Source organism: Larimichthys crocea, chromosome VII (genome assembly GCF_000972845.2).
Source record: "Larimichthys crocea isolate SSNF chromosome VII, L_crocea_2.0, whole genome shotgun sequence".
Classification (NCBI taxonomy): Eukaryota; Metazoa; Chordata; class Actinopteri; family Sciaenidae; genus Larimichthys; species Larimichthys crocea.
This window is the reverse complement of record NC_040017.1, coordinates 8,094,156-8,105,660: the sequence shown is the minus strand read 5'-3', so window position 1 is coordinate 8,105,660 and position 11,505 is coordinate 8,094,156. Positions and strand designations below refer to the sequence as shown.

General features: G+C 41.3%; 1 protein-coding gene across 1 annotated transcript; it reads right to left on the bottom strand.

Annotated features, from left to right (window-relative positions):
* Window positions 1-4,444: 4,444 nt before the first annotated feature.
* LOC113746128 (uncharacterized) lies at window positions 4,445-10,732 on the bottom strand. Its single transcript, XM_027280715.1, has 6 exons — window positions 10,701-10,732; window positions 9,248-9,283; window positions 5,813-6,810; window positions 5,446-5,604; window positions 5,199-5,291; window positions 4,445-4,850 (listed from the first exon to the last, which is right to left on the bottom strand). The coding sequence occupies exons 3-6, from the start codon at window positions 6,794-6,796 to the stop codon at window positions 4,527-4,529; spliced, it is 1,560 nt and encodes a 519-aa protein (XP_027136516.1). The 5' UTR covers window positions 6,797-6,810; window positions 9,248-9,283; window positions 10,701-10,732; the 3' UTR covers window positions 4,445-4,526.
* Between the last annotated feature and the right edge of the window lie 773 nt (window positions 10,733-11,505).

The window sequence follows — 11,505 nt, the reverse complement described above, 5'->3', positions numbered from 1 at the left end:
ATCCTGTTCTTGTTTTTGATTTTATTTGTGAGTATAGGTAGGCATGTATATATCTATGCATGCATAAGTACTCTGTGTGTATGTGTGCATACGTATACAAATAGCCCTAGTTTTGCATTTTTATTTTTATTTTTGCAATTGTTTTGTATTATTCTTATTTTGTCCATGTGTATGTTTGGGGGAGGGGGCTAGTTAGGATCGGTGGAGCATTGTGGTGTGTGAATGTGTGTTAATGGGTGTCTGCATCTTTGTATCGTCTTTGTAAACATTGTATCATGTTTTTGTGTTCATATTTGTGTTCATATCTATTCCTGTACTATTGATGACCTGTTTTGTATCTCTGTTGGCAATAAGGACCCCCTCGAAAATGAGATGGTACATCTCAAGGGGTTATCCTTTGAAAAATAAAGTCCAAATAAATAAGGTACTTCAGGCAGGCATCGACATAAAATTTCCTGAGAACTGTGTCTACAGCTTCAGGTGATACTCCAACTCTGTTCTCTTGTGCTGTCTTCTTTAGGGCGAAGTTGGCGCAACTAGCAGACGAGGTAGCGCCAAAGAAATGGACAACCATTTTGTATTCCACCATTCCCTGTGACAGATCTCCTTCGGGCCACCACAAGAAGCGCAGGAGGTCTGTATCCTCTTCAGGAACTCTCACCTGATGATACATGGCTTCCACATCTGCCACCACTGCAATATTCTCCTGCCTAAACCGTGTCAGCATTCCAAGGAGAGAGTTTGTTAGGTCTTGGCCCATTGTAGTCAAGACAAGCTGTTCTTTTTCCTTTAGCTGCTTTGCCAATGAGTCAGTGCAAAATGTCGCTGAGCTCCCAGGGTCCACCAATGCATAAGTTTCCACAATTTTGCTGCTTTTCTTGGATTTAATATAGACTGGAAGAATAGAAAGAACACATTCACCTCCGGACCCTTGACAGGCATTTTTTCCCTGGTTCAAGCTTACTAGTGAGCTTGAGACAACTGTTTTCACAGAGCTGGCCTCTTCTTGATAAGCCAAACCTGCCAGGCTGGAAACATCCTCCTTTCTATGAATGTGTAGCATGTTTGGATGCTTTTCTGAACATATTTGGCAAGATGTTTTCCTTTTACAGTCCTTACTCACATGTCCTTTGACTAGGCATCCCAAGCAGAGACAGGCTTTCCTTATGAAATCCAGCTTGTCCTTGTGAGGTTTTTCTGCAATGCGCTGGCACTCCAATAGTGTGTGATTTCCTCTGCAGAACAAACATAGCTTGGTGAATGCAACATTGCCCAATGTACTGTTAACCCTTGTCCTTAACTTGTCATCTTCCTGTACTTTTGTTGTGGCTACACTGGTAGCAAAGCTGCTTCCTTTGACTCTTTCCTATTGGCCTTTCTTTTGATGAATAATGCTTTCTTTTCATCCTTTTCAGACACATGACCTTGCAAATCTTGATTTTTGCCTGCCTGTCCACAAAAGTGGCTAGATCTGTGAACCTGACTCTCCTCTGGCTCCTTTCCTGGATCTCAAATGCCACCGCCCTCCATCTTTCTCTGACTTTGTAGGGCAACTTTGAGATAATAGCTCTCATATTTGTCGGGTTATCCAACTCGTCCATATAGTCCACATCCTCCATGGCATTGCGGCAACTCAGCAAGAAGAGCGAAAAGTTGTTAAGTGCTAGAGCATCTTCTGACTTTATTTGTGGCCACTTTCCAACAACAACACCCTTTCCATTAGCAAAGCGGCAATTTTTAGTGCATTGCCATAGCAGTCTTCCAACAGACGCATGGCTTCCTGGTAACCACGAGCTGGGGGCATATGCTGACAACTTTTCACAAGGTCTCGTGGCTCACCTTTTGTGTACTGTTCCAAAAAGTAAAGCTTATCTGCACTATTGTCTGTTCTTGAGTCCACGGTATGCTCAAATGCTTTGAGGAATGACCTGAAGTCGAGTGGATCACCACAAAACACAGGGATGTCTCGCTGCGGTAGACGAGCCAACTGCTGATGTTTTACTAGCATCTCATTCTGCTGTTTCATGACCTTGTAAATATCCTTTGCAGTGTCACTTTGCTGCAGAGCAATCTCGTTGGTTGCAGCACAAGACTCTTCTGCCTTTAGTATTTTAGGCCTAGCTCCAAATAGTTCATGAGAAAAGTTTTCATACCTGCGTGGGTTCTGTGGATAAATCTCTCTTGCTTCTTCGCGGCTATTCTCCTTCTTTACAGAAGTGTGTGACATGTCTGCGTCAAGATACTCATTCATTGCAATGCCTTGTTCCTGGGTGTCATATTGTTCGTAAACCTTGATTTTAGCATTTGTCACTGCTAAAGCTGTTTTAATTTCCAACTCGTCTTTTTCTGCTTCTAGCTGTGCCTTCTTTAGCACTAAGGCTTGCTTTTGCTTGAGTGCAGCTACCTTGGCTTCCAGAGCTGTTCGCTTTGCTTCCTGCTTTAAGCGTGCTAATGTTGCACTGCTGCGACCACTGCTGTAACCACTGCTAGCCTTTGATCCACTAGATCTTGTTACCATAGATACACTGTCCACCTCACCATCCAAAGCAGGAGTCTTTTCCTTCCAAAGTTCAGCATCCTTAATCCACATGTCAGCTCTTTGAATGAATTCTTGAAAAGAATCAAACTTGGGCTTAAACCATCCTTTTTGGTCTTCCACTTTTTCATCTTCACTGAGATACTGCAACACAGAGGTATTGCATCCTTGGACTCCTCAAAGGTTGTTCTGAAAACTTTAACCTTTAACTTAACTTCCTCCAAGTTATTTCCATTGTCCATTAACTGCTCCAAGTCGTTTTCCTTTGCAGTTAATTGCCTTAATTTACCTCTCCTTGCATTAATATACTGTAGGAGTTTCTCATCCATGAACTTTTCTGTGTGTTTGACTGCCCTCTTGTGATCGTCATCCACAAGTGTGCCACCGTCCTCTGCCATCATGCAGCCAGCTCTAATTAATCCAGCGAATTAATTCCAGAAACAGCCGCGACCAGTAACTTTATTCCTAGGGCCAACCATGAAAGATGAACTTACATCTAGCGTGTGGAGTCACGGTCTTGACTGGCTTCAGCCTGCTCTCCTATGCAGGTACGTGCTCTGTCCACTGATCCGGTGCTGGACATGCTCGTTGTATTCCTTCACGTCATGTCTAAGTTTTTGACTTATTGTAGCGGCCGTTTACCAAAGGCCCAAGTGCCTTGACCACCTAGCCAACTGGGGAACGTATCTTATTTTTGATGCGTCAATAAACTAAGCCCAATCCTCTTGTGAAAACGCAATGAAATCACGGTGAACTTGAACTGTGAATTATTTGAAGATTAACAACGTAAAAAATACAAAAATCTGACAAAAGTCTGACGGTCAAAAACTTATTTCGACCCACACCCCAGTAGACTTCCAAGACCATCCTTATACCACCAAAAAAAAAAACATGTATACTTTAGCGCACATGCGCACTGACTGTTGCATGACGGCATTAACAAAATAAAACTACATAGCTTACGTGGCTCTTACAGGTCTCATCCACACTGTAAAAAATAATAAGTTGACTTTACTTAAAAAAAATATGCAAAGTCGTTGCCTCAAAAAAAGTAATTTCTGTTGATTTAGATAAATTAGATTACAGTAACTTATTTATTTTGAGTTTGCAGTACTCAAATTAACTTATATAAATTGGATTACAGTAACTCAAATCAATGGATTTCAGATATCTTTTTTTGTAGATTTAACTTAATATTCATGAATTGTGAAAGCTTAATTCTCTTTAGTTTTACCCATCTATCATATTCAGGTAAATTTAACTTGAATTTTCTTGACCTAAAAGAGTTCTACAATAGACATTAAAATGACACATGACACATTTAATTAACAACAACAACAAAAAAACATTACCTAATGGTAATGAGCCCCAAAAACACAATGAATAGTGAACATTCATTGGATTTATTGGAAAATGCACAAAAGAAAAGTCCCAACAATAAATGCCTCTCTCTCCTTACCTTCCTACCTACCTCCCTCCCTATCTTCCTACATACCTACTACCCTCCAACACCTGTCTTGCTCCCTCTGCCTCTCCCTCCATACTCTCATACCTTCATACTTATTTAGACCTTCCTCCCTTCCTCTCGCCACACTTACCTACCTACCTCCTCACCCTCCTACCTACTTTCCTCCCTCCCTCCCTCATACTTTCATACCTACCTACACCTATCTCCCTCCCTCCCTCCCTGCACACCTACCTACCTCTTTACCTTCCTACCTATCTACCAACCTCCCTCCTTTCTAACTAACTGGAACTAACTGGAACTACAATCAACATATTATCATGTTCTAAGGTGCACAGCAGTGATAAATAACAAAATGCATCACTGTCTTACTGCCAATTAACAAATCAGTATCACTATCTTACAAACACAATCAAAGTGTAACATTTGAAAATTATACATTATACCTGGAACAGTAAACAAGTTACCTTGTTTTTTCTCACTTCACAAAACTGGCAAAGTTTGTACTCAGCAATTTTGAATTGCCTACCCCAGTAGTCTATTCTGCAGTGTGATCAGTTTTGGAGGGAGGGTCTTGTTGCTGAGTCCAAGCATGACTGCTTGAATGAATTTGAATGTGTTTTCCAAGCATTTTGGGTAATTCAAGTGAAGGGCATACATGAACCCAAATAGAAGGCAGACTGCCTGGGGAAAGTCTCTGACATTGTCCATGACAATACCTCCCTCAAGTATGATGGCAATGGAGATGGGTTGGGGGTGCACTGCATTCGGACCCTGCTGCTGAGCATCTTCGATCACCGTCAGCACTCCAACTGTGACTGAGGCGAGTGCTTCCTCTTTCGCTGCAACCTGTAAAAAAGCACACAGGACTGGCTGAATCTGGTACAATTTCCTCAACCAAAAAAACCCCACATAATTCTTCAGTTCATCAAAACATTCAAACTACAAATACCTGAACTTGGAGATACGTGTACAGAAAAGAAATGAAGAGAAGTTATATGAAAAGCAACCAATGTTAAGTGTATTGACTATTACAAATATAAAGAAACATAAAATGGGTATACATTTTAAAAAAAGTCTGAGCCTTTCTGATCAACTGAAAATAATTGAATATTAAATATTTTACAGAGCTATGAAATACATAAAATATATGATCTGCAATAAAAGAGAATTTAGATGAATGTTTCTTTTACTTACAAAGCATGTCGTATAGACTTGACTGGAGTCTTCACTGAGGAGAATTGGAAGACCTTTGAGGACAACAGTCGGAAGTGCCGTCACATCAGGTGACTAAAAATACAGAGAGAACAGATATAAGTTCAGAACTTTGTAGCATTTTGAGAGTTTGGGGGAATATGTGTTGCATAAATGACATTGTACAGAAAATGAGAATGCACACAACTAATTATTAGAAAAATAGTTTAGAACACAACAGAATCCTTACCATCCAGTTGATGTGCTGCATCAAATCTGTCAGTTTTTGTCCCACAGTTCCTTTTTTAGACTTGAAAAGATCGATAAAGTGCGGTGTGTGCTGGTCTAGGGCTTCATAGAAGTCACCTTCAAGATTCTTGCTGGCAATGCGATTAAACTCAGCAAAGACCTGAAAAATGGAGAGAGGAAATAGCAAGAGGGATAGCAACATTAAGCTGACCATCATTCAATTAATACTATAGCAAATGAAAGAGCTTGACATGTGAAACTAGGATGAAATAGAGCTGCTCGATTATGGCAAAAATCATAATCATGATTATTTTGGTCTGCTGGAATCTGTATGGGGTAAGGCAGGCCAAGACAAACAAGTATCTTACCTGTCTCTCCGTGAACAGTGCTGGCCATCTTTCCATCATGATCTGCACAGCAGGCTCCTGTGTCACTATCTCCCTTCTGCGCAGTGAGAATGTTTCTTCCATAATTCTTGAAACTAAACTGGCATTGGGTCGTTTTTTCTTCGTTTCCTCTATGACAACCTTCCTGGCATTTTCAAGGCTGCTTTCATCATGTCTGTCTGGTAAATTAGGCAAATAATTGGCTTCACCTCTTCTTGGCCGCTTGATGTTCTTGCTGGATGATGGTCCTTCTGGGTTGTGTTTGCTTCGTTTACCCCCATTGATCATCACATCATCACATCCTGCTTTTCGTAATTTTGTACGATAGTTGGCCATCTTGAATTTAAGGCTGTTCTTCCAGCCATACCATCCTGGCTGGGGACCAGGTTCAGTGAGGCTGGGGTGCTTGCTAATGAGTGCTTTTGCAACACTGCTGAAGTCATCGTCATCAGGATAAGCTTTGAAACTGTACATTGTTTCGGCAAGCTTCTCAAGTATGTCATGTTTCATATCTCGTGACGGAGTCAATGGGACACGATCTCTCATGAATAAGAGATCTGCCTGTCTCAGTCGGTATGCTACATCCACAGAGAAATTGGGTATGTCGAAGAACTCAGGCCACTGTCTTCTTGGTAAAGGTGTTGAACCAGCGGAGGACAAGATCTCAGTGTCTGCTGAGCTGGAGTCTGTCTGTTCAGTGGATGAAGACAGGGTTGTCAACTCAAGAGTCACAAGAGAGATGACTTTCAGAGTAGCTCTTTCAGGCAAATCCGTTATTTCAGTCAAATCGCAGAGCGCATTACTGAAGTCTGGATCTTCATATTGGAGTTTGAAGTCATACTGCAATGACAGCTTATCACTCAGCTGTGTTTTCAGTCCCTCAATGGAATCCGGTCTCTCATTTAAAATTAGCTTGCGTATATTGTCTTCATCTATGACAACTCGCAGCATCAGTCTTTGCTCCATTTTGATATCACCTCCTGTAAAAAAAAAGAAAAATCCATCTGAGACAGGCAAGTGTTTAATTCACTTAGCACAATATGTACCGTTTGAGAGTAACAAGCTGTTTGCCATGAACTCTGTAAAGTGACAGAGGAAAAACATCATTCATTTCGGACAACTGGGTGACTGAAAAGGTCGGCAAATGGCTGCTACAGAGTTCGTACGCTCTGAGATGCTCATCATACCATGATGTCATCAGTCTGCAGACAAATGCTACATCTGTGTTGATAACGACAATGTTTGTGATTTGTCTGAAATCTGGGAGCCCTGAGCAGGATCCAACAGAAATGACCATATCAGCACTGTACCTAATGCCATCAATGCAGACAGAGGAAGCTACAAGTACTGTGTTCAGCTTGTTGCTCCTTTGATTGAGCCAGTTCTGGACATTTTCTGGAAATGAATTCAATTTGTGAATTTCAATAGGAGGCTTAAAAAAAGATGAGGCAGCTAAGTGGAAGGCCATCATTTTCTGATGTCTGTTAGCTAAAGGGGTATGTTTTTGAAGTTGTGAGAGTAACGCACAGCTTTTTAAAAAAATGTGTGTTTTCCTTCAAAACGCATTGTCCAGACATCAGACAGAGGACCAAATGTTCGAATTAGCTCAGGGTAGTGCTCAATGTAGTGGTGCTTTGGTCGTAGCTTTTCACCCGGGAAAACCTTCTGAAACAAATCTCTATGTTCAGACATTTTGCTATCAAGAAGGCACAAGGACTCCTCTGTAAAGTTTATGGACACTGACAATTCCACCGCTTCTTTTAAGGTCATTAAAACCTCCCAGGTTTCATCGCCCTTCGGAATGTGTTGACCAATAAATAATGGCAGAAGTCGGAGAAGAGTCCAATTTTCATGTCCATTTCCTCCAATTGTTGACTTTGAAGAGAACGTCTTTGGAATGAGCTGGGGTTGGTTTGTTCTGTCTGAAAATGTGTATGGGAAGTGTTTAATAGTATCATTAAGAGAAAAAAAAATCCTGTCTGTACTTCCTTGTCCTGTATTTCTTCCCGCTTGGCCATACAGAACCGACACACTTGGGTAACTGTGAAGCTTTCAAAGAAAGAGTGAGCAGCCAGATTGTCTGCTGCTACAAATAACACTGTGCCTTTAACAGTGGCTCCCAACTGTTCAACATATATGCCTTGTTGCTCAAGAAAAACAAGGTCCCGAATTAGAGGGCGGAGAATTTCACCATAACCATGGTCTTTGACGCTGTTGGCCTTGAAAAGCAGAGCAAGTTGAATGGAATAAAGAGAGGAGCGATATTTTGGGTGTAAATTGCCAAGTACCCAGTAGACAGCAGTTAGTTTGTGTTTTTTTCTGGAGGTTCCTAAGGGGTTGGCCACCTCGAAATCATCAATATACAGGTAAAGAGCAATCCTGAACTCTTCCTCATTCAAGAAAGCATCATTTTTGAAGCGGGAACCATCTCTGTAAGATTTGTATTCCTCTGACAAAGTTGCCTCATGTGACATGGTCTTTTCCAGAATGTCTCTATTGCTCATCAAAGTTTGCAGCATTTTTAGTATGGGGATATACACAATTGTCTGATTGTCATTTCCTAGGACAAACTCAATCGGCATAACCAAAGAGAATTCCTTTGAAATGTAAGATGTTCGCTTGTGAGCAGTTGACAACGATCCCCCATCAGAGGTGAATTTGAAGAATACATTATTCTCAGTGAGCACTCGAGCTATCTCATTCACTAAAGCATCATCAACATCTGAACAATGCGTGTGTAGAATTCTTTGAATAGAAGAATGCAGCAATGGTTGTGATAACAAATAAATTTGGTTGATCTGCTCTATGACCTCTTGCTGGGCAGTTTCAGAGATGTTAAGAATTGATGACATTTTCAGGAAAAGAGCTGCTACATTGTGTTCCAACTGAATCTCTAAGTCCTCCACATCCTTCAGCTCAGCAACTTCACAGTCAGTATCATCATTTTCAGGGCCACTCTCTTCCAGCTGAACACTTGCACTAGTTGGAAGCTCTTCAACTACATTTGCTGAAATAATTTCAGGTTTGAATACCATCTCATTGTGTATCTGATGCTCTTTGCTTCTGTGGGCATTGAAGGTAGAATAAACGTTACTTTGGAAGTAACAGTATATGGGCAAGCAACCATTTGTCTCAGTTTAAGATGTTGTCGCAAATGGGTAAAAAAGTCTGCTTCTGTGCATAGCTCTACAAAGTTGCACAACTGACAGTGAAATGCAGTTTCCCCGATTTTGCCTGAATCCTTTTTATTATGCCATGTTGACAGGTGTACTTGGAGGGCATTAAAAGATTTAAATGTGCAAAGGCAGTCCATATGCAGGCATGGGAGTTGAGATGTACGAGTGTGGCATCCATGTTTTAAACGGTAATGTTTAAGCAAGTAGCCCCTCTTTTTGGCAGCAAATGTGCAGTACTTACAGGTCCACTGCATTGGATAACACTGCTCTGCTTGACCTGAAAAGAGAAGAGAATTTCATCATTAACCACTTGAAAAAAAAAAAAAAAAAAACTTAAGTTAAAACTAGAAAATTCCCGCGCAAATTTTGAGAGTGACGAGTGGGCTGGGTCTTCATTCAAAAAGCACACCTCAAATAGTCATTTTTAACATGTTTATTTAGACACAGGAGCAGCTAGTGCTAAAGTGCTAACCACTAATTCTAGCATTAGCCACAAATGTTAGCAATTAGCATGTCTTTGCTACCATGAGCAGCTAGCGCTGTGCAATGCTAGTAAAGCATTTGCCGCGAATGTTAGCAATTATCATATCTTTACTACAATGAGCAACAAGCGCGTTAATACCTACATTTTAACGTTTAAATGAAGTCTCTAGGTGAAAGTATGTATCTATTCATTCCTATGAGAAATTTTTCGCGAATTTATTCAATACATTTCTAAATGTATTTATTAAAAACGGAGAGATTTTTCTTCAGGCAAGCAGACAAACCCGTTCCTTTAACAGGCGAAATAATTACTTTCCGTGTCGGAAATCACATAAAAAAGTCACCTACAGATCAGGAAAGCCTCGTAATACTCCTGGCGAAGTCGTTTCTATGATAATTACAACGGTTTGGTCGGTACACGACTTTATCTGTCGGGTACGTTCTGCCGTTTCCAGCTGTTTGCTCTCGGTCTGCGTCTCTCTCTCTGTCACTCACACACACGCGCGCACCTGTCCTCGGGCCCCGCCTGTAACACACAGTCTGCCAGCTCATAGTTAGTAACGAGCGACGACAAGTTAACTGGCCGACCAGCAGACGGAGCGACCGGCTTCCACAAATCCTGTCCTACAAACATACACATTATATCACCAGATGCCGTTTTTCAGCTAATCTTACACTTTGCTTTAATATCTTCCTTCTTTTCATACAAATTTCCACAGCTGCATCGGGCATTTCAGCAACACGCACACACACACACACACACACACACACACACACACGCGATCTCCGACAGACGGTACGGTCCTGCCGATCGCTCAGCACCCCGTCCCGCTTCAGCGGACAGTTTTGGTTCGGGGGAGCTACGTGTATCATGAATCATGATTCACTACTGCTGTTCAACTTCTGGGTCCAGGTCGCCTGTTACGTTATCCGACGTCTGTAACTAAATGTCATGTATAGTTGTGAATTCGCTTCCTCTGGGCTTCTTAGCTGACAGTACGCAGTAGAAGTATGTAGCCCCGCATATGTGAATTAACGTTAGTGGAAACAGCTAGCTAGCACTGGCCATAAAGAAAATATATGTGGAATGAACGAGTTTGGCGACAGATAATGCAGCACTGCACTTACCCTTTAGCAGTAAAACATACTAACATTATAACAAAACAACAAAACAACTCGACGGTTGACAAAGGAGTAAAATATTTACTTACCAAATAGGTGAAAATTATCCAGTCGAAAATCGAAAATTCGGCGCCAAGGTTTGCGTCAGCCAGGTCTGCGCATGTCTGAAAGAACGCCCAAAGGACCCTGGGACATTAAATTATTTTTTTCTAATTTAACTGAAATCGAGTACATTAAGTTAAGCATGTTCTCCAAACCCAAATTACTAGTTACTTATTTAAGATTAGTCTTCACAACAGGTTGATGATTTCTAAGTTTGGTTCACTAATCATTTCTAATTAATTTGAATGTTAGTATTTACAGTGCAGCAAAGGCCATACTATATGGAAGAATTATCCTATCTTTATTCAAGAGCGCACATTTTCAGTTTGAGAGCATGATTTCTCCTTCTCGTGCTCAGATTTATTGTCCTCGTGCTCACATTTTGTGCTCGTACTCAGATTTCTGCTGCTTTCTTTCAAAATGTGTGCTTGGACTCAAAACATCACATGCTTGTGCTCACATTTCTTCTGCTTGGACGCAAACATTTCACTCGCACTCAAATATGTCCTGTATGCGCTCAAATCTAATGTGCTCACACTGAAATCTAATATGCTCGCACTCAAAACATGTCCTGTGCGCTCAGATTTTTTCTGCTCGCGCTCAAAACAGCACGTCCTCTCAGGTTGAAGTGTCTGCTCAGACTGAAGGATGTCCCGCCCTGCACTTAAATTAGTGTGTTTCACCAGCCAATAGGGAGACAGCTAGAGTGTGGCCCAATCTTGGGTGTGTTCCTTCACTGTTTTTGAGCGCTCCGCAGGGGCGGGTATATGGTCTGTTTGTAAAACTGCTTCC